This window comes from Paramormyrops kingsleyae, chromosome 8 (genome assembly GCF_048594095.1).
Source record: "Paramormyrops kingsleyae isolate MSU_618 chromosome 8, PKINGS_0.4, whole genome shotgun sequence".
In the NCBI taxonomy this organism is placed as follows: domain Eukaryota; kingdom Metazoa; phylum Chordata; class Actinopteri; order Osteoglossiformes; family Mormyridae; genus Paramormyrops; species Paramormyrops kingsleyae.
In genome coordinates this window covers 20903868-20925647 of record NC_132804.1, presented here as the reverse complement: position 1 = coordinate 20925647, position 21780 = coordinate 20903868, and the positions used below count along the sequence as shown (strand labels likewise).

Here is a 21780-nt window from a genome sequence, read left to right as displayed (position 1 = left end):
AGCTCGGAAAAAATGCACCCGTCCGCTGTATTCCCCGCGATGGGTAAATGTAACTTTAGACCGGCTCTTTGTGAATATTTGACCCCACAGACGACCACACTCGAGTCCGACTACAACTGCTGGAGGGAGACCCTCACTCAGACTACATTAACGCCAACTACATCGATGTGAGTATGGATGGGGGGGTTGGGGCTGAGTTGGGCTTGCTCAATCCCAACCAGAGTAAAGTAAGCACTGAACCGCACTGGGTGTGCTTTAGCCGCATGTAAGCAAAGGTGCCTCAGAACGCATGTGCCATTCTGCACAGCTCGCATTGCGTGGCGGTGGCTGCAGCTAGCTTGCCCTGTGACAGACAGCGGGACAGATGCACATGCATAATAGGGTCATTGAGGCAATTTTCACTAATAAAACAATTACCCCAGTGACTGTGCCAGAGAGGGTCTTGCTGAAAAATAGATGGTAAACCACATTCATACTATTTCCACTGAAAAGTGTAATATGTGCTTATATACATATGCATTATTTTGGTTATGTATATCGACATGATGGCATACTTGCCACTTCCTAAGAAATCAGTATCATTTGCATAAAGAATTTTCAGTATAGTCATAAAAGTTGGTAATTTATACAGTGTGGTATATGTGTGCATTGTATATGTGTGTTTTTTTGTCTTCACAGGGTTATCATAGACCAAGACATTACATTGCAACACAAGGTAATTAACCAGAAACGGGACTTTTGAACCCACTGAGATGATGCACCTACCCTGTTGATTAGACTGAATTTGTTTCTATTCAGTTGAGCAGACACAGAATCTTTTTAGCAATTTAAATGTATCTAAGCTTCCTGGTAATAAATAACATGTGACCCAGGTGTGCACCACTGAGCAGGACTCACGCTACATGCATGGCTGGCCTTGCAGGTCCAATGCAGGAGACTGTGAGAGACTTCTGGAGGATGATCTGGCAGGAGAATTCCGTCAGCATCGTCATGGTTACGAACCTGGTGGAAGTGGGCCGGGTACGTTTGCTGTATGAGATCTGAGACTTAGCAGCGATTATGTAATCTCCCAGGGCCTTCTGAGAAACAGCACTGAGCCTCTTTTTCTTTTTTTATTCTTCAAACTTTGACTCTTCACCAGACTTAAATGTCATATTTACTCAAGTCTGAAGTGCTGTTCCGATTATTTGTTTAGTGTTTTGTACTGTATTAGTACAGAATACCAGTGCAGTGTTTACAGCTTTGGGGGGGGGGGGGGGATGGCAGACGGACACCGGCAGGATTCATGGTGTTCATGTGTTTCTTTTAATGACAGCAGTCAGTTTAACAACTGAACTAAACATGTGGACATTTCTTTTTATGACAATTATCCACGAAGGGTGCAGCTTTTGTCACTGCAGTGTATCTTTCTGGGCTCTTCTGGAAGCACAGGAGAGCTACCCCAGCTGCTACTCACAGGAGAGCTACCCCAGCTGCTACTCGCAGGAGAGCGAGTGTTGCCATCTTCACCACCCTGGGAGCGATTAAAAAACGCAGATATTTTTGTCTGCTTTTCAGGTGGTTGACGGGACATATTATCCGAGGCTTGCTCTCTGTCCGCTGCTGGGAGTGTGCTCACCTGTGTGCGCACATCGGGGCGGAACTCCGCCATGCGCGATACAGAGCGCAGAGGAGAATTGTAAATGTGTGACCGTTTAGAGACAAAAATGACAAGCTGTTGTGTAAATAAGATAAATAACATAAGCCTATTTAGTTTGTTTAATGAAAGGACAATGTATAGACCTGTTCCATAGGAAAGGTAACCTTAAATGACTTCTGATGTGATCTGGCGCTATATAGAAAATAAAATTCAATAAAATTAACTTGACCTTCGGGGGGGGCGGGAGATGCCGTTGGTAGGGAAACACTGCAGTGTATCTAGCCAAATCAGCATGGATGTGGTTTGGTTTTTTTCTGTGTAGATTGGGGTATTTTTTGTTAAGTTTGACTAATTACCCATCATTTAATTATTTATCCATTATGATGTCTACTGTTTATAAAGACAAATGTTCTTGTTAGTTTTTCACTGTGTGGATGTAAAATAAACATTCACAGCTGCGTTGTCAGACACTTTTGTTGGTATGGACTCTCAAGAAATCTGTGATTTTTGGGATAGTTATGGAAATATCACTTTGTACTGCCCAGTAACATTTCCCGAGTTGACGTATTTGTTGCCTGAGGTGCACGTCACACAAATCTAAAAATGTGACATTTTGCTTCACGATAGTAAAGGAGTGAACTTTTGCCTAAATATGAAGCTGTTGTGATACAATTTAACTGTACATGAAAGTCATAAAATTGGGCATAAAATTACCAAAAGATATCCATCCATCCGTCTGTATATATTGTTATCCAGTTGAGGGTGACGGTGATGCTGAGGCCATCTCATGGCACACAAACACAATAGGGGCAATTTGGAGACAATAGTTCACGTACATACTCACATGTTTCTGGAGAAACACATAAACCCAGAGTGAATTTAGACACACACAGGGACACGGGCAGGACTCACTACTCACCATGTTACCGTTCAAATATTGCAAGAGCCCAAATATTTATTTTCTCAATATGTTGATTTAGCTGAATGTTAGAACTGTGGTGTGTAAATATCGGCTGTGCAATTTTGTGATTGGCTATTTACCCCTCCCCAGGTAAAGTGCGTCCGGTACTGGCCTGACGAAACTGAAGTGTATGGGGACATCAAGGTCACTCTGATCGAGACAGAGCCCCTGGCGGAGTATGTCATTCGCACCTTCACCGTCCAGAAGGTAAGCTACCAGCCTGTGTTCTTTACCTTGTTAGAATTAATATATGCAACCAGAGAACGTCAACCATAGAACGGCAACCAGAGAACGGTTTTTGGATGCTTAAATTGCTCTTAGTTGTTACAGGAGTGCCATTTAGATGACAACTATTTTTGAATGGCTTAAAACCCTGAAGCACATCAGGTTTGTAGTATTAACAGTTCCATCAATGCAAGGTGCAGCATGTATTTGTGTCTGTGGCGCATATCTCTTTGCAGTGTTTCCAGCCTCTTTGCTTTTGCTACTTAAGAACTTGGAAGTATAAAGTTTTATGACAGCATAAAAGATGATGGTTTGACCTGTGTGACATCTAGTGTGAGCTTTCCTGGGACCTGTGATTCTTCCACTTAATAAAGAAAGTGTTTTTTTTTTTTGTTTTTTTTTTTTTAAAAGGAGGATAATCTAGCACCATCCCAGCTTGTCCACCACATTCCATTTGCATATAAATGTGTTTAAGCCAAATTTGTGTATCGAGTACTTTTTGGTAAAGCCATTTTTTTTTCAGAATGGAAGTTTCATCAGGGATAACCGGTCTGAACCGGCTTGTTTTGGGAGAATAGAACCAGAACTCATGGCCAGAGAGGCTTAGCTGCTTTCCCCCTGTCTGTGAGGCTTCCACTCTCTTCGGTTTGTCAGCAGTTCCCGGGCTGCACGCTGACTCAAGCTCAGGCCATTTTTTTTGCTGTGTTTACGGGCTTTGTGGGTTTTATAACTGCTGACAGACATAATCTCAGTATACATGTTCGGTGCTGAGAGGAATGTTTTTGGAACTATATGGTATTATTGGAATTTATGTATCCCCATCATTGACTGGAAGATCTGATCAAATTACCACTTTTATACATCTGATTACAGAAGTGGCTCACATAATTTTCCATGACAAAGACAGTGAATGTTGGATCAATGTGTTCAATAAAGCCATGACAAGGTACATTTTTTATGTGGGTTATTTAGATGAACATTACATTTTTATCAAATTTTATATTATGACTTAGATTATATAGGAAAACAATACAGGAATATAAATATCTCTGCAGGTTTACTCATAATACTGTAGGTATGTTTATTTATTGCAAGTGTGTTTGCAAAACCATATTTTTACATGCATTGTGCAATTGTTTAATGCATAATGTTTCAACCTTCAGGGTCTTGATGGAAATCCTTTAATGAACATTTGCACACCTAATAATAATAAGCTACTTTCTTGCTTCTGCCTCCAACCTCTGTTCCCGACTGATGATGTCCTAATTGGCTGGAGGAGGTCGGGCAGCGAGGTCAACAGCCTTGAGCTCAACAGTGTCAACTAGGCGTCATTACTTCATTAGACTCTAGGGGCTCTATTTTCCATCTGCCCAAAGCGCGACGCAAATTGGTTTTGCTCGTTTCATACCAGCGCGCACGCTGTCAAAATAGTAAATGATTTTGCGCCCGCTTCCCGCTCATAGGAGTGGTGTTTTTTAAATGAGGCGTGGTCGGGTGCATTATCGGCACGTTGCTATTTTAAGGCAGCACAATGTGATTGTGCTTTTGACCAACAAAAACCACGTCTAAAGTCAGCGGTGTGTCATTAAACGGAATTTAAGCGGCACCTTTTAGAAACAACCTACTCGTAATGAACTATAAGAATGCATAAATAAGTGATGACTTTGGATCAAACCTCCTAGATTCAAGATTTTAGTGGTCATGTGCAACAGGAACATTGGAATGGTTACTCATATAGCCACAGCTAGTACTAAGAACAACGGCATACAGTAAATAAAAAGTAAACAAACACAGCACAGAGAAGATGAGGAACACTCGAACACTAACGTTTACATAAAGTGAAGGCTAGGCTTGGCTTTATGGCAGAGAATATAGAGCTGTTACTCAAGTGTTGTTAAATCGGTTCCTTGCTGGGGTCCTACTGTTGTTCTTTTGTTCTACGAGCCTAAGATGTGCAGCATGATCATTTCTTGTTTGTGACATCCCCCACCCCGCCCCATTACCCCCCCTTCCCCTCAGAAGGGTCACCACGAGATCCGAGAGATACGACAGTTCCACTTCACCAGTTGGCCGGACCACGGTGTTCCCTGCTATGCCACAGGCCTCCTGGGCTTTGTCCGGCAGGTCAAGTTCCTGAACCCTCCTGATGCCGGGCCCATCGTGGTCCACTGCAGGTACTGTTAGCTAGCTGGGGGACAGCAAGTACTGGCTACAGACCAATCACACTTGAAGTACAGCATCCAGCAGAGACGCATTACGAGGTTGTTTTATGACCATTCACTGACTTTGAAGCAATGACTCTCCAAAACAGCAGCTCTTTGTGAGCCATTGCTTTCTGTCCTTTTTATCTGGATAACCTCTCGTCCGTTTCCACCATGTGTCGACACACTTTCCGTAGCCAGAATTATGTCTTCAGGCGAGCCATATGTATAATCCCATGTCTAATTGCAGCAAGATGCTTAATTTACTGTCAAAATTTTATAGTCTGAATTACGTGAATTTGTATTGCTAGCAAACACAAATTTTTATTGCACCTTCAGATGGGTGCAATAAAGTTCTGTTTGTGTTTCAGCTGAGAGGAATATCAAGTGTGTAGAATGTTCCCGAACATATTGTTTTGCTTCCAGAATGTCTGTCACTTGCACCCATCAAAATAATGCTTACTGAGGCAGTGGAACTAAAGATATTCAGACCATTGTAGGGGCAGGGCTGAGTTTTTTTTGGCAAGTTTTTTATCGATATAGGTAGCATACATGCCCCTTTCAGGATCCAAACAGTTTTTGGCGAGTTTTTTATCGATATAGGTAGTGTACATGCCCCTTTCAGGACCCAAACAGTTTTTGGCGAGTTTTTTATCGATATAGGTAGTGTACATGGCCCTTTCAGGACCCAAACAGTTTTTGGCGAGTTTTTTATCGATATAGGTAGTGCACATGCCCCTTTCAGGACCCAGACAGTTTTTGGCGAGTTTTTTATCGATATAGGTAGTGCACATGCACATGCCCCTTTCAGGACCCAGACAGTTTTTGGCGAGTTTTTTATCGATATAGGTAGTGTACATGCCCCTTTCAGGACCCAAACAGTTTTTGGCGAGTTTTTTATCGATATAGGTAGTGTACATGCCCCTTTCAGGATCCAAACAGTTTTTTGGCGAGTTTTTTATCGATATAGGTAGTGCACATGCCCCTTTCAGGACCCAGACAGTTTTTGGCGAGTTTTTTATCGATATAGGTAGTGCACATGCCCCTTTCAGGATCCAAACAGTTTTTTGGCGAGTTTTTTATCGATATAGGTAGTGCACATGCCCCTTTCAGGACCCAGACAGTTTTTGGCGAGTTTTTTATCGATATAGGTAGTGCACATGCACATGCCCCTTTCAGGACCCAGACAGTTTTTGGCGAGTTTTTTATCGATATAGGTAGTGCACATGCCCCTTTCAGGACCCAGACAGTTTTTTGGCGAGTTTTTTATCGATATAGGTAGTGCACATGCACATGCCCCTTTCAGGACCCAAACAGTTTTTGGCGAGTTTTTTATCGATATAGGTAGTACACATGCCCCTTTCAGGACCCAAACAGTTTTTTGGCGAGTTTTTTATCGATATAGGTAGTGCACATGCCCCTTTCTGGATCCATACAACTGACATAGACCAGCAGCCGTATCATCGTGAAAGATCTACATGGTGCTGGAGTGGAGTGGGTGGGGGGAGGGGGGGTTAGGGGCAAGGTAAATGGCAGACGGTAAAAAGTAATCTGTGCTTGATGGCGACTCCCCAGGAAAGGTCAGCGTACAGTGAGAGACCTCCCTGTGAGGTGAATGAACAGGAATGCCGCGCCTGTTTTTCTCATAGTATCCCATGTGGGGTGGGGTGTGAAATGCCATGAGTAAAGGTTATTACCGCAAACTTACCTGCGCTCCCTCTTACCACACCCTTGATGAATTGCACCAGTGCTGCTAATCTTCTTGAATGTTTTTTCTTGCAAGGTGGGGAGGGAGAGTCAGTGCGGTTTCTCACCTGCGGCAAGCCACCTGCATGGGTAGGCGTTGTTTTTTGGCGGAGCGTGGTTTGTACCAAAGATGTGTACAAATCGCTAGTTCCGCTTCCCAATTATTCCACCGCTGCTCATGATGTTATAACCATTTATTTAGTGTCTTGTCGATGTGCGGGCTGGAGGAGAACGAGTGGCGAGGTGGGGGGGGTGGCTCCTGTTTTTGGGAGGCTCCTCCTGGGCACGGAGCCCCGGCTTAATCTGGATGGCGCTGCTCAAGTCATCGGAAAAGGTTTTCGGCTGCAACGTGAGGCTCCTAACAGACTGCGAAGCGGTTTCTAATTTTCTTCGGAGCTCTTTTTTTCCGCCACGAGCAACCACCCCCCCACCCACCGAGTCCGAGATGTTTGCCAGTCACGCTATTAATCACGGCGGCTGACAAGCAATCTGTCGAGCTGTAAGCTCCAGAGAGGGCCAGGCGTGCTAGCCAGAGTTGTCGGGGTACCACAGAGCGAATGATGGATGAAAGCCCCCCCCCCCAATACCGCTAGCAACACCTGTACGATATTTGTGTTTCCTTGACGCTCAACACTGGGGTCAGGGCAACCAGCGAAACCCCCAACCCTGCACTAATGGTCACCATGGCAACTATCCACAACACACACAAAAACTGGGGGCATCTTGCTTTCTCACCTGCCGATCCCCGCAGTGCCCTCTTGCTCCTCCATACTGATGCCTTCCCCTGCAGCATATGAACGTGCGCGTGTCTGTGTGTCTGTCTCTCCAGTGCGGGTGCTGGCCGGACAGGCTGCTTCATTGCTGTGGACATCATGCTGGACATGGCGGAGAATGAGGGTGTGGTCGACATCTTCAACTGCATTCGGGAGCTTCGCTCACAGAGAGTCAACATGGTGCAGACCGAGGTGGGTGGGGCTGTAGGTCGACCTTCGTGTAGCAGGTCTTCAGCGTTACAGACACCACTGCCAAATTGACTTGCTCATGGGAGTTTTACCAATTCAGAAAGATAACTAATCAAATCTTGGTCAGATGTCAGACCAACCAATCAGATGTCTTGATCCCGCCTCCTCAAGTTGCTTGGACAACAACTCCTCTACAGTCTGATTGGTTATCTCTCTGAACTGATCATTTTTCATTCTGCCCTCAGAACATTTTTGTAAAACTCCTATGGGCAACGGGTTATCCATCTTTCCTCCTTTCTTGTTGATGGGGTCAGAGATTGATGGGGCTTGTTTTTAAACATCAGAATTTAAACCGCCATTTCTCCTTTGGGTCAGAGATTGAGTCCAGATCATTTATGCATCAACATTTTAACCAGCCTTTCTCCTTTGGGTCAGAGATCAAGTTGGGACCATTTTGCACATCAACATTTAAACTACTGTCTCTCTTTTGGGTCAAAGATCGAGTGGGGACCATTTTAAACATCAACACTTAAACCACCATTTCTCCTTTGGGTCAGAGATCAAGTGAGGAGGATTTTATACATCTGCACTTAAATGCCTTTAAAAAGTTTTTCAAGTAGCATGGAAACTTTTTCTTCCCTCTGTCCAGTCAGTCAATTAGAATAAAATGCTAAAGGTTTGTGACTGTAGGTTAGCCCTAATTATCCCCATTATCCCGTGTTCTGTGGCTCTGGCATGCAGCAGGCCAAGCTCGACTGAGGGCTGAGAGCTCTGACAGCCCAATTAGCCAATCCGCTCAATTACTGCCCAAGCAGTTCCTGAGCTGCATGTCAGCAGCAGAGGCAGTGACAGAATTTACCCAACTGGCTGAAGCTCGCCGCCTCTCCAAGGGGCAGGGGCTGGTCTAGAGTCACCACTTCATCCGAGACTTAACCTACAGTCACTGTCTGCCCTGGGGGCTCCGGGGGCAGGGGGTGGGCAGCCAAAGGTGTAAAGTAACAAAGTACAAATACTTTGTGGATGTCCGTAAGTCGGTTATTTTCGGGATCTGTACTTTGTTTGAGTATTTTAAGTTGTTGCAACTTTGACTTTGCTTCATTTCTCATCCAAATAACAACTTTTTACTCCAATGCATTCTGCATGACCATCATCACTCATTCAAACAGAAAAAGATCCTATTGCATGCAACGCACTCGAGTAGGGCAGCACGATTCTGGGTAAAATATGAATCACAATTTTTTTTCACTCAGATTGCGATTTTTCTCTCACAATTCTTGAGCAGTATATTTCTTTCTGTATTATTATTAGTTTGCATTAGATATTGTCTTTATGAAAATGGAACAAACAATATGCAGAGATAAACAATATATTGGTTAATACAATTCAAAGTTAGAAGCTCTTGAGCTACTGCTGAAAAAATGGTAATGATTGCATTGGACGATCAGCCATTTTTGGTTGTGGAGGACAAGGCTTTTGTTTGGTCACTACTTATAAAAGTACTGGCCAGCATAATACTTATCATTTATTTTTCGATCTATCCCATAGACTGATCTTTCGCTTTCTACCGAATAAAAATGTCATCCCACTAATCTGTGCCAGAAAGCTGGGCGAGTTTCACTTTTTTTTCTGAATAAAACGAAATTATGATTTTTCTTATGGTGATGCACTGTAACTTACAATGCTATATTAGTATATATTATATGAGTGAATTTAGAGGGATATGTTGCTTTTTGTAAGATCAATAGATTTTAATATGTAGTAGTTTCTGCTTAACTACTTTTAAAACCAGGTATTTTTTATTTTTACTTGAGTAGTATTTTACTGGATGACTTTGACTGGTGTAACATGGTAGAGTACCTTTTTCTTAAGCATGAAAATTGAGTGTTTTTTTCACTGAGCATAACAGACAAGGTTAGAAGGGGAGGGAACGAGGGTTGAAATTGAGAAGTGAATGATATTGGACTGTCGGGCTGCTTGAATGTGAGAGTAGCCAAAGAGGACGTCGTACAAATAAGACGGCTTTGTGAAAAGAATCCGTACGCTGTCTGTCAGGGGTAGGGGGGCGGGGGGGGGGCACAGAGAGCAGACGGGGTGAATGCCGAAGGATAGCTGGAAGCGTAATTGCGTGGCTGCTGTCTTTCCAGCGTCTGAGAATCGCCGTAAGATATCTGCATTCACGGCAAAGAGCCGCACTCCTGCCTGAAATGTATTCATAACGGCCCACAACTTGGGAAAACTAAGAATATGCAGATGGTATAACCTCTTGACGGTATTCTAATGCTCTTAAGATAATATTTATATGGTTTAAAAGACTGGATTATTTTAGACAAAAGGGGAAAACTGACCCAGGGCAGAAACGTTCACGGTCAAATGGTTTAGGAAGTGTTTTCTTAGTTCTGGTCAGGCGTCTTGTGTGCTCAGCCTGAGTGATTCGTGCAAAGAAAAGTCAGTAAAACTAATTGCACCTGCAGTTTGTATCCCTAATTAGTTGTGATTTTTTTTTTAAGTAAAAAGGTATGGTACCATATACAGGGGTCAGAACATGCAATTAGCAACTATGGATGGATGGAAAATCAGATAAATTTTCATTAATTCATTTTCCAAATCACCAAATCATCCTTCTGGAGTACGGGGGGTCCAGAGCCTATCCCAGAAGCTATGGGCACAACTCAGGATGGGGGGCCAGCCCATCACAGGGCACACTCTCACATACACACAGGCAATTTAGTAACTCCAATTAGCCTCAGCATGTCTTTGGACTGTGGGGGAAACTGGAGGAAACCCCACGATGACATGGGGAGAACATGCAAACTCCACACACATGGAACCCGGGTCCCAGAGGTATGAGTCAACAGTGCTAACCACTGCACCACCATGCCACCCCCACATAAATTTACTTTATATAAAAATTTACTTGTTAAATTTTTCTTTGGTGACCAACAAAAAACGTTTTCTTTTTGTAGTTTTTTGAAATTTTGTTAAATCAGATGATTGGATATGTAATTGCACACTTCAAGAAACAAATCATTTTCATGTTTTCTTTCATGTGTAATAAAACATAAGCACAACTTATTTATACTTTTATCTGCAAATGCAGTTGTGAGTTAAAGACGCAATTGTTGGTTTTAGTTAATAAAAATGAGCTTCTAGACTAGAACTGCACACTTAGAGATTATTTTTCCTTTTAGATCCCAACACAGATGTTTGTGTCCATTAAAAATATTATGATTGTACTCGAGAAACCCAGAGACACGTCAATGGTGCCCCTGGCAGTAATGGACACACAGCAATTTGTTCAGTGTGACGTACAGTTACAACAGTAATCCTGCACGAAACAACAAAAGGCAATTAATCCTTTAGAATGTTTCCTCTGCTGGAAAGATCAAGGTGGATAATGGTTGGGGGAGGGTAGCTATGTTGCACTCTTGGTTAAAGAACTACTGTACAATTAAGATTAGGCTTTTCTCTTTTTTGGCCTGGAATATTTAGAGAGTCTGCTCTGGGGATTAAGCTGTGCTTTGTTAAAGCTGTGTGGCTGCTTAAAGCCACAATTTAGGTCCCTTTAACAGGTTGGTTACCTCCCATAAAAAGTCTGTAGTTATTCAGGCCATTAAATAATGTGCATTATCAAATTTGGGACACTGCAGTAAAAAAAATCTGAATCCCCATATGCATTATCATAGGCCGGGCTTAGTGGGTAACGCTGTTGCCACACACTTCAGGGGTTGGAATCCAACAGCAGATCTGTGTGTATGGAATCTGCATGTTCCCAACTCTTTGTGTAGGTTTATCCTGGGTGCATGTAGAAGCCCGATCTGTAAGAGGTAATTATGAACCAGAATATTTAGTGGATAGTGAATATTCTGTGCTTCTCCTCAATAGGTATGAGAGGGTGCTGTCTGGGTGATGTGCTGCAGGCCATGCAGAGTGGTGATAGCTGGTTGGTCCGTTGCAGGAGCAGTATGTCTTTGTCCACGATGCCATCCTGGAAGCTTGTCTGTGTGGCAACACGGCCATCCCAGTCTGTGAATTCAGAGAAATATACTATAACATCAGCAGGCTGGACCCTCAGACTAACTCCAGTCAGATCAAGGATGAATTCCAGGTAGGAGCCGCCCTCATTGCCCTTGACCTCAGTGAGAATCCAGCACAGCTTCACAGGGTTTCCCGGCATGTTTCGCATGTTCGCTTCTCTCCTACATCCCGCCTTTAAACCAATGCCCGTCTTGTTGCCGGACGTGTCTGCAGACGCTGAACATCGTGACCCCGCGGGTGAGGCCAGAGGACTGCAGCGTGGGACTGCTGCCCAGGAACCACGACAAGAATCGCAGCATGGACGTGCTGTCAGTAGACCGCTGCTTGCCCTTCCTCATCTCCGTCGATGGAGAGACCAGCAACTACATCAATGCTGCTCTTATGGACGTGAGTGTCTACACAGAGATGCCTGTTAGCCTGACTCCCCTGACTTGAATATCAGTAAACTGGTACATATTCTTTTCAATAAATGCTGTATTTTTGAATGCAAGTTCCAGATAAATGGAATATATTGAAATTTCTCGAAATAGTTCTATATGCAAATCAGACTGAATATTAGGGTTGAAACAAAGGCAGCTGAATGCTTAGCTGCAACACACGGAAAGTGAAACAAGGGGACACAGTAGAACAGGTAGCTGGACGTTCTCTCTCCTGAAGTGTGACACAGGATATTGCGTCTCTGATGAAAGACCACATCTGCATGTCTTTGCGTGTTTGGCAGAACCTTCTGTCATCTCACACATGGGTTATACCAAACTAACTAAATGCTACAAATTCTCAATGGAGGCCCTAACCCTTGGGTGACTTTTGAACATTTAGCAGGAAATCCTTGCCCTGGTGTTTCCTGTGTAGTTGGTGAGTTTTTTATCATGATGTAGAACTTACTCATGTAGAACTGTGTAGTCCACAGCAGTGTGTCATGCTGAAATGCAGTACTTCTCGCGTGAAAGCTTCTCTCTGTGTGTAAATCCCTTTAGCCTTTGTGAACCAGGGGCATCAGAGGGGCATGGATATCCTGGCAGATTCAGGGTCCCCTGCATATGAAAAACAATAATGTATACAGCAGTTTGTTGTGACCCAATGTGACGTTTTGTCAGGGAGCCCAGAATTCCCAGCTATGGCCCTGGTTTGTACTCGTCTTGCAGAGGTACAGTTGGGTGACTTGCTTAGTTGATGTAAATTTGACCCTATCGATTTCCAGAGCCATAAGCAGCCAGCAGCCTTCATAGTCACCCAGCATCCTCTGCCCAACACGGTGGCCGACTTCTGGAGGCTGGTGTTTGACTACAACTGCTCATCCATAGTGATGCTGAACGAGATGGACGCAGCGCAGGTAAAGAGGAAAAGCGGAAAGCCGTGCTCGGGTCCCCACCTCTTCCTGACCTTGGTCCTGGCCTCCAAGCCCATGTATATTCCCAACCTGGTTTATCATTCCGGTCTCTTCCATCGAAGCCTCGAAATACTCCTTTACCAGACGCCAACAGTCTCCTCCGATGTGTGTGTATCAAAGAATGTTCTGAAACATCAACAAAAATAAATTATTTTGTTCTGAAATATTAAAAGCAGGTATTTTTAGATGTGGTAATTTTATGCTGACAAAGAGTCTAAAAACTGAAGGGGTGCTAGTGAATTTTACACTATGGGCTTTCCCCAAAAATTTCATTCTCCTGCTGTTTTCCAACTCTGCATGATCAATTACTGCATCGTCCTTGAGTACGTGCCATACTCGGCTCATTTGCAAACGCCTGTTTTTTTGTCTGATTTTAAGGGAGAAGGGAAATCATCCATATGGCGCTCCAATTTCAAAGCTCTCATTATAATTTTCAGTGTTGTGGGTTCGAATCTTGCCTTGTTCGCATGTTTTCTCTGTATTGCATGGGTTTCCTCCATTTAAGCTAATTGGCATGTATGTGCCCTACGATGGGCTAGCATCCAATGCAGGGTGTACCCTAGTCTTGTGCCCTATGTTGTTTGGGATACATCCCCCCCCACCCCCCCCCCAAGACCCAGTATAAGCAGATGGATGGATGGATGTGGATGAATGGATGGAAGGTGCTGTTTTGTCATTGCATTTGGTTTGGGGGTCACTCCATGAGGTGGGTCAGTAACCCTATGTCATGTGTTCCCTCAGACGCCCAACTATGGTAGTAGGTTGAGCTGTTCACCGATGGCGGATGTAGGGATGTCCCTCTGGCCACCAGAGGGGGTATCTGTGCCATGAGCTGCCCTTCTTCCCTTAGCTCTGCATGCAGTACTGGCCCGAGAAGAGCTCCTGCTGCTATGGTCCCATCCAGGTGGAGTTCATCTCCGCAGACATCGACGAGGACATCATCAACAGGATCTTCAGGATCTGCAACATGGCCCGGGTATGACCAACCGCCCCTCCCCGTCGCACCTCCGGTTATGTCCCCCCCCCCTCCTCCACAAGGAAAAGCCAATGCTGTAGAACATAGTCAGTGAAGCCCAGGAATAAAAGGCTAAGCCCCCGCGGTCATCATCTAGACATCCTGCTCATCTCCAGGACTTTAAATGGTTTAAATGGCTCCGATGGGCCCGGTTATCTTCTGCGACGTGTCGGCACTGACCTGGATGTCACCACGTCTGACAGAGTGTGAAGTCGCTGGCAGTGCGTCACGACTTCACACCCTCACGCCCGTAAGTTGGTCATACGCTGCCCCCCATCGCCCGGCCTGTCTCCACGCCGCTCTCCCTAACCCGTGGTGACAGGCGGGATTTACTGGCCACCAAGCCGGCGGCAGTGTGAAGAGGCACAGCAGCGTCGCCAATCTGCTGTGAAGTGCCTCAGATTGGCACGGAGCGGGCCGGCGTGTGCCCACACCACCGAGAACCCGAGCCAAGAAACATGGCTCCCATCTGACCTTCCACTTCCTTCATTTTATTTAAAATTTTTATGAGAACAGGGGTGGCATGGTGGTGCGGCGATTAGCACTGTTGCCTCGCACCTCTGGGTCCTGGGTTCCCTGTGTGTGGAGTTTCTCCCCGTGTCATCATGGGCTTTTCTTCAGGTTCTCTGGCTTCCCCCCACAGGCCAAAAACATGCTGAGGTTAATTGGAGTTACCAAATAGCCTGTAGGTGTGCATGTGTGAGTGAATGGTGTGTGAGTGTGCCCTGCGATGGGTTGGCACCCCATCCTGTGTTGTTCCCTGCCTTCTGCCCATAGTCTCTAGGACAGGCTCCGGACCCCCAGTGACCCTGAAAAGGATAAGCGGTTACAGAAAATGTATGAATTGATAGATGGATTTTTATGAGAACATGTATGGACATAAAGTGATGTTTAGGGGTGGGAGGCGGGTGATTTCACTAGTCCTGACGGCGACGGTGGTGACGCTCTCCCCGCAGCCCCAGGACGGCTACCGCCTGGTTCAGCACTTCCAGTTCATCGGCTGGCCGGCGTACCGCGAGACCCCCCTGTCCAAGCGCTCCATCCTGCAGCTGGTGCGGCGCCTCGCCAAGTGGCAGGAGCAATACGACGGGGGCGACGGTCGCACCGTGGTGCACTGCCTGTGAGTCCCACACTGTGGCGCTCTCGAGTAACCTGCCGCTACATCGCACGCTTACCGGAAGTGTTTTTTTAATCCCTGTCTGGGATAGCAGCCCCACGGTGACACAGTACTGGAAAATGTATGGATGACACACATATATCCATATATGTGCCTATACACGCTAATTACAATAATTACAATATTCATGATGCATCGTATCCATCGTGTGCTGTGGCTCATAATTAGATTACGTTAAATGAACTTTATTGATCCCAGGGGAGGAATTCTTCAATAATCAGCATAGGGTTAAATGTATTGCTTTAGGTTATTGTTAGTTCAGTAACAGCAGTCAAAGGTAAAGTGGCACTTTAATAATATTTCATTTTAGGGGAAAATATAGAAGGTAGAAGGTCATAGCAGTAAATGACTAGTTGCACATCAACAATGATGCGTTCTAGTTTGTTGACTTCCAAATGTGTGGACTGCACTTTGAGATACATGTTCAGAGGCAGTACTGTTATTTGAGAATTATTGAAGATATTCGCCGATATTAAAATATATGTAGTAATAATTAATAGGTAGCACTGTGGGGTGACACACACGCAAGGTTAAGGGTTTGATTCCCACCACCAGCTTCGTGTGTGTGTGTGGAGTTTGCATGGGCATGTGAGTGTCCTCTAAAATGACCGAAATCCCGTCCATGGTTTCTCCTGCCTGATCACCTCTGCTTCGGGCGAGGGACTCCAGGCTGACCATGAAATAGATAAAGAAATTTTGGATGGATGAATATGTATCTAAATACACTTGTATATTTCTTCTTATATGTGATTTCCAGTGAGAAAAGAATTCCACCAATGGATTAAAGTGATTTTTACAGTCTTTCCCTTGGTGCTGTCAATGAAGGGTTAAGTTCTCCCGCTGTCCCCTCAGCCCGCCGGAGCAGCGCGACAAATGTCACTTTAACGATCCCTTCGCCTGCTTTCACAAACTGAGACAGCTGCCATTCTCTCAGCTTACCCCTGATTAATATTTAATTTCAGCCCAGACTTAAATAGTTTCATTTAAACTATTACATGGATGGGGTAGCATTCTGCATCACTATTTGTTAGCCAAACATGTCACTGTAGACTTGGAGAACCCCCACAACAAGGTCATAAGCTAAATTACTGCACTGAGCAAGAATTCAAAATGAGGTTTATCAAAATATGTCAAACAGGCCTCCATGTAAGTACTATAATACTGGGGTAAAAACCGTCTTAAAAGCACTTCCCGTATGTCCTGGTGTGTGTGTGCTATTGGGACGCCTTCGACCGTGGCACACGCTCTAGCCAGAATAAACAAAGCAGAAATGGCCACCTAATCTGATTTCGAGAAACAGCGCGGCCCGTGAGGAGACGCCCAGTTAGACTTGTTTACCCGCAAGGCGGGAAAGTAAATAAGTAAATAGGAGTGCCCCACACCCCCCATCAGCAGTGGTCTGGTGGTACAGTTCCAATTAGGACGCAGTTGGTTCCAAATTCCGCCGTTGTGTTTATTTTCTGCCAGATAGTCACGTCGTGCCCCTCCCCCCCCCCCCCCCCCCATCAGCAGATAATGCCTCAGGGAATGTCTGTATCACTTAAAGGGATGACTGGCTTTGCCCCTCCCCCCCCCCCTTCCTTTACCATGACGTTGGACTGGAGTTAGGAGCTGAACCAGAAACTAGTTCCCTGAGTGAAGTTTCTCAATAGGTCCACGTGCATCAAGCACTTACTCAGAACGTGTGACCTACACTCTCATCTGAAATAGAACAGCTGGAATGGCTGCCTTGATGTTTAATTGCAGCTTTTTAGGCTTATATGTTACTACCGTGAACATATTTGCATAGCAGACAGAGCCCAGGGATTAAAAATGAAGTCTTAGCAGGGTATTGATGAGGATTTAATGAAAGCACGGGAGCTTGTCATTTCCGGCCGCTGCAGTGTCGGCCACCGCATATCAAAGTCAACCCACTTCCTTTATATTCATCTCATATCACTGTTGTTTCGGTCTCCGAAGCCCCCGTAAGTCAACAGTTACATTTTTTCCATGCAGGAAAATTTAAGTGTAAAAATCTGAAAATAATTTCACATTCCTTAGTCACTCTCTGTTACTTGCTACACAACAGGAACTATGAAATGATTGTTTTTCCTCTTCTGTTTCTCCCAAATGAAAAACAAGATGTCTGTAGTACAGCAATTACGTCAGCCACCGCTTGGTCTTTCAGATTTTGATCTCGCAATCATCTTGAAAAAAGAACAATAGATCTTTGCAGGATCATGGGAGTCTCCGATTAACTCCGCTTCAGACATCTCAGGACATCACGAGGCAATTAGAAGATCTCAAGCTTTTTTGCCGTTTCATACGATTTCAATTTTCTGTTTATTAGAATTCAGTCTTGCATCTTTACTATTTCTCGTGTGAATCACTGATCTCTTGGTTTATTGGTGCCATTTATTGCTCCAGTGAATCATGATTGGGTGAAAACAGCTTGGCGGAAGGTCTCTGCAGGATGGGTCTCTGTAAGGGGTTTGTGTAATTAAATTAGCTTCACCTGTCCTTTGTTGTGCTCTGCGGTATAAATTGCTGTGTTGTTGTCACTTATCCCCAATAACCGGACTCTGACCTACTTACAAGTTGTGAAACACAAGCAACATTTGGCTTGGTTTGTTTTATTGTACTTCTGACCAAGTTGCCTGTTTTTACTCTTTGAGTTTTGTCATCTTGATCCCACCTACATGCCTTTACCCTTAAAACAAAAGAAGGACACCCCTGTAAACTGATCCATACCCAGCCTGATCATATTCTTGTGAGGTTCTGCTTACTGTCAAGACTGGACCATATCTAACGGCTCAGATAAAAATTATCATAATAATTGTTCCTTTGGGGGTTCTGGAACTTTCTGGATGAAAACATGTGAGACCCTCCCACATACCTTCTTCTCAGTGCCAGGTTTCTGTTCGGTGGCACACAGGATCATTACAGGCTCGCTGTCAGCTGTCTGCGGTGTCAGGCTGAATTACATCGATTTTGAGTCCTGTTCTCCTGGCTGGTTTAATAGTTGGACCAGATTCCAGAATAACCCCCTTGTACCATTACCTGCATTCGTTGGGCTTAAAACAGTTGCTTGTGCTTTTGAGGCTCTAAATAATGCAGCCTGACATCATTCAACAATTTTACAGTGATTTTTCCCATGACATGGCAAATCTCTAGATCTGGCAATGTTTCCCAGGCTGGTCAAGAAGAAATTCTTGACAAAGAAAAAAGGTTTTGATTACATTTATGTGCATTTAAAGGTATGATAATCTCTTTGATATCTAAGCTAAGTCTGGGCGACGCATGGCACATTCATTGAAGAGACAGACAGGCCCCGGATGATTTGATGCAGCCATGCTGCAGTGTGGCATCTGGTCACACTTTGCTTGTGTCGTCGCAGCACCGGTGGCGGCCGCAGCGGCACCTTCTGCGCCATCTGCAGCATCAGTGAGATGATCCAGCAGCAGAACATCGTGGATGTGTTCCACACGGTCAAGACGCTGAGGAACAACAAGTCCAACATGGTGGAGACCATGGTAGGTGGAGATGTCCGTCTTTTTCAGGATCCCCCAAAAACGCTGGTAAACAGGATAAGGAAAAACAGACTTTCATATAAGAAGATGAAATAGCACATTTTCACAGCTTTGCCTTCAGTGGATATTTATCTAATGGCCCTGAAAGCCATACAAGAGAACAACCATTGTGCAGATAATTTCTATGGTGGTTGGCAAGGGGCATAAAAACGTCATAACCTCCCAGGCCAGTAATACAGTAATAGACAATGTTGTTATTAACATAACTGTTTGTGTTGTGCTATTATGTATTTATTATATTTTTAGTACTTACTAGTCAGCGTTAGTAATTAGGCATTGTGATTTAGGAAACATGCTGAAGAATTGACTTCTCTAACTTGCCTGTAGTATGTGATTGTGTGTTGGTTTGCATACATGTGAGTGGCGTCCTGTTCAGGATATCCCCAGCCTAGTGCCCCTAGCTGCCCGCATAGTTTACAACTACAAATTGGGTACATGCATAGTTGAAATGATGAATGGTGTTGCATGTGTTGTTTGTTTTTATTGTCAAAATTGAATAACTTGCTGAATGCACGAAGAATAAATACAGAAAATGCAGGGAGTGAGTGGATGTCACTGAGATTTTACGGTCCGTGTTGACGACTCTGCCAGGCCATAGTGTAATAAAACCACAGTTCAGGCCTCAGTTCTTTCGCGTGGCAATTAAGTGGCTTCATTCTTGCTTGTGAATGATTTTAGTTGCACGTAATAAAACGATTGGTCAAACCTGCCAGCGACAAACTGCCCGCATGAATGAAGTGTACTGTCAATCCATTATGGCTAGCCACGCCACCTAGTGGTGTTACTGAGCAACGCCGCTGAGAAGCAGCCGATGCAGCACAGAAGATGACGCATCCGTGGTCTCTAGGTCGTAAGGCTTCATTAGCACCATCTGCAGATGTTCAGTTCAGGTCGTGTTTTCTCCTTGGCACCATGTGGATGAGATGTGTTACCGTGCAATATTGCAGAGTATTTCAGTGCAATCTGTGTACCTGAGTCAGTTTTCACTCTTCAGGAGGAAAAAATAATATTAGCCGTGGAAAATGTCAGCCAGAAGTGGTGTACAAATGGGATGTTGGTTCATTTTCAGGAGCAGTACAAGTTCTGCTATGAAGTCGCCCTGGAGAGCCTGAGCTCCTTCTGAGGGGTCCAGTGGATGGAGCAGATGTGCCATTACCCCCCCTTGCAGACTATGGCAGAGAGCCGGCCACCGTGTTTGTGGCAGAGAGCCGAGGACGTCCACACGCGAGGAACCGTCCTGCTGACTGGGGCTTTTTTGTGCGCTGGACCCCCATCCCCTCCCCCTGCCCCTCGGTCACTGTAAACACAAAGAAAGACATTGTGTTAATACGTTGCTTTCAGTGTCCAGAGTCGACTCGTGCATCCTGGGCTGTAATGTGATATTGTACAGTAACTTTCTTTTTCGATATTTGCCTTGAATGTTATGCCCCCCTCCCCCCCACCAGTGTAAAAAGAAAAGAAATAAACAAACAGAACGATACAACATGCTGATTCAGTGGCAACATCAGCTAAAAAAACAAAGATAAAAGCACACCTTCCGTGTGTTTCTGCATCTTCTTCAGCCTGACGGCAGGTAATCCCAGCTGAGTCAGCACCCCATGGCCACAGGTATCACTTTTGTACAACTTCGGTCTCAATGGTTCAGACGCCAGGGGTTGGAACACACACACACATGTACGCACACTGTACAGAAAGAACCCGTTTGTAAACGTTTGAGTGTTCAGCGTCGGCTATTGGCTGGTTTAATTGCTCCTTTTTCTTTCTGAACTCTGTTGCCTCCACGGCTTCCTGCACTAGACAGACAATCAGACCTGTAGGTACCTGGTGCGGGTGTGGTTTTTTTTCCTGGTGCGAGGAGCGACGGCACGGTGTGTGTCTCACTGATGAGGCGCGACCCCCCCCCATTGCCCCTTTCTCCCACACTGTTCCGGTGTTTTCTTTGTGGTTCCCGTGTTTTGTAATTTGCACTTTAATTTCCAGAAGCCTCTTCTTTACCTCAGTATTTGTGCACGTTTGTGACGTCCTCCTTTCCGTTCGCTTTATTTGATAGTGCCACACTGACATTATAGGGCCTGAGCGAATTGCTACAACTTACTGGATGACACTTCTAAGGCATTCAGAGAAACCAATAAGATCTGTGTCCAAAGCCTAAATGCACACAGACTTCCTCAGATGCAGAGGTGACGTTGGGTTTGTCTAAGAAGCTTTTTAATCACCTACACTGAAATAGAATCAAATCACAGCCTCTGCTATTCCATCGAAGAAGAAATTCTTGGCAAACAAAATAGGATTTGTTTACATTTGCTTTTTTTCGCTAATTTTTCATCCCCATATTTGTACATTTTTATTTGTCTTATACTAGCAATGTGATATTTAGATTTGGTGATTGAAATGCCATGGTTGCTTTGTTGTTTGAAATGTCGTAACACTAATAAAGGGACCAAAATATTTAACATTATGAGAGCTGTTCAATGGTTTTACTCTCACAACCACAGTGTGACATGTATTCCGAGTAAGTTGTTTTAAACGGTCTATTTTAAATACAATAAAGGTAATCTGTTGCCATAGTCATGCATGGTTGGACTGACAGTTGTAATCTTCCGTGGGCTCCGTGGCAGTGGTTGACAGGGAGAAATAGACAAGTGTCATTATCTAACTTGATTGACTTGTAAATCCAGGATGTGACTTGATTGCGAATATGAGGTTGTCACCCACGACGAAGTGTTTACTTTAATTGCCCGATTTTCTTCTGGCCTCGAGGCACACCAACAGATTTGTTTAAAGCAAAGGTCATCCTTCCAGATTTTACTGGCATTTAGGTGGGCTCGACTCCACGGAGCATTAATCTCAATGTTGAATG

The 21780-nt window shown here is 44.6% G+C and overlaps 1 protein-coding gene across 17 annotated transcripts in view; it reads left to right on the top strand.

Annotated features, from left to right (window-relative positions):
* The window catches only part of ptprt (protein tyrosine phosphatase receptor type T), a 217312-nt gene extending 195934 nt beyond the window's left edge, over positions 1-21378 (top strand). For 11 of the 17 annotated variants that reach the window (XM_023795380.2, XM_023795382.2, XM_023795376.2 and 8 more), the window contains 13 exons: positions 82-167; positions 679-715; positions 923-1020; positions 2691-2807; positions 4845-4999; positions 7602-7737; positions 11690-11839; positions 11983-12156; positions 12971-13102; positions 14010-14135; positions 15131-15294; positions 18728-18863; positions 19990-21378. In XM_023795380.2, coding sequence (XP_023651148.1) covers positions 82-167; positions 679-715; positions 923-1020; positions 2691-2807; positions 4845-4999; positions 7602-7737; positions 11690-11839; positions 11983-12156; positions 12971-13102; positions 14010-14135; positions 15131-15294; positions 18728-18863; positions 19990-20043 — 1565 coding nt within the window. In that variant the 3' untranslated portion in view covers positions 20044-21378. The remainder of the gene's footprint in view (positions 1-81; positions 168-678; positions 716-922; positions 1021-2690; positions 2808-4844; positions 5000-7601; positions 7738-11689; positions 11840-11982; positions 12157-12970; positions 13103-14009; positions 14136-15130; positions 15295-18727; positions 18864-19989) is intronic. The other 6 variants (XM_072715457.1, XM_023795374.2, XM_023795385.2 and 3 more) reach the window with 2 other exon arrangements.
* Positions 21379-21780: the final 402 nt, after the last annotated feature.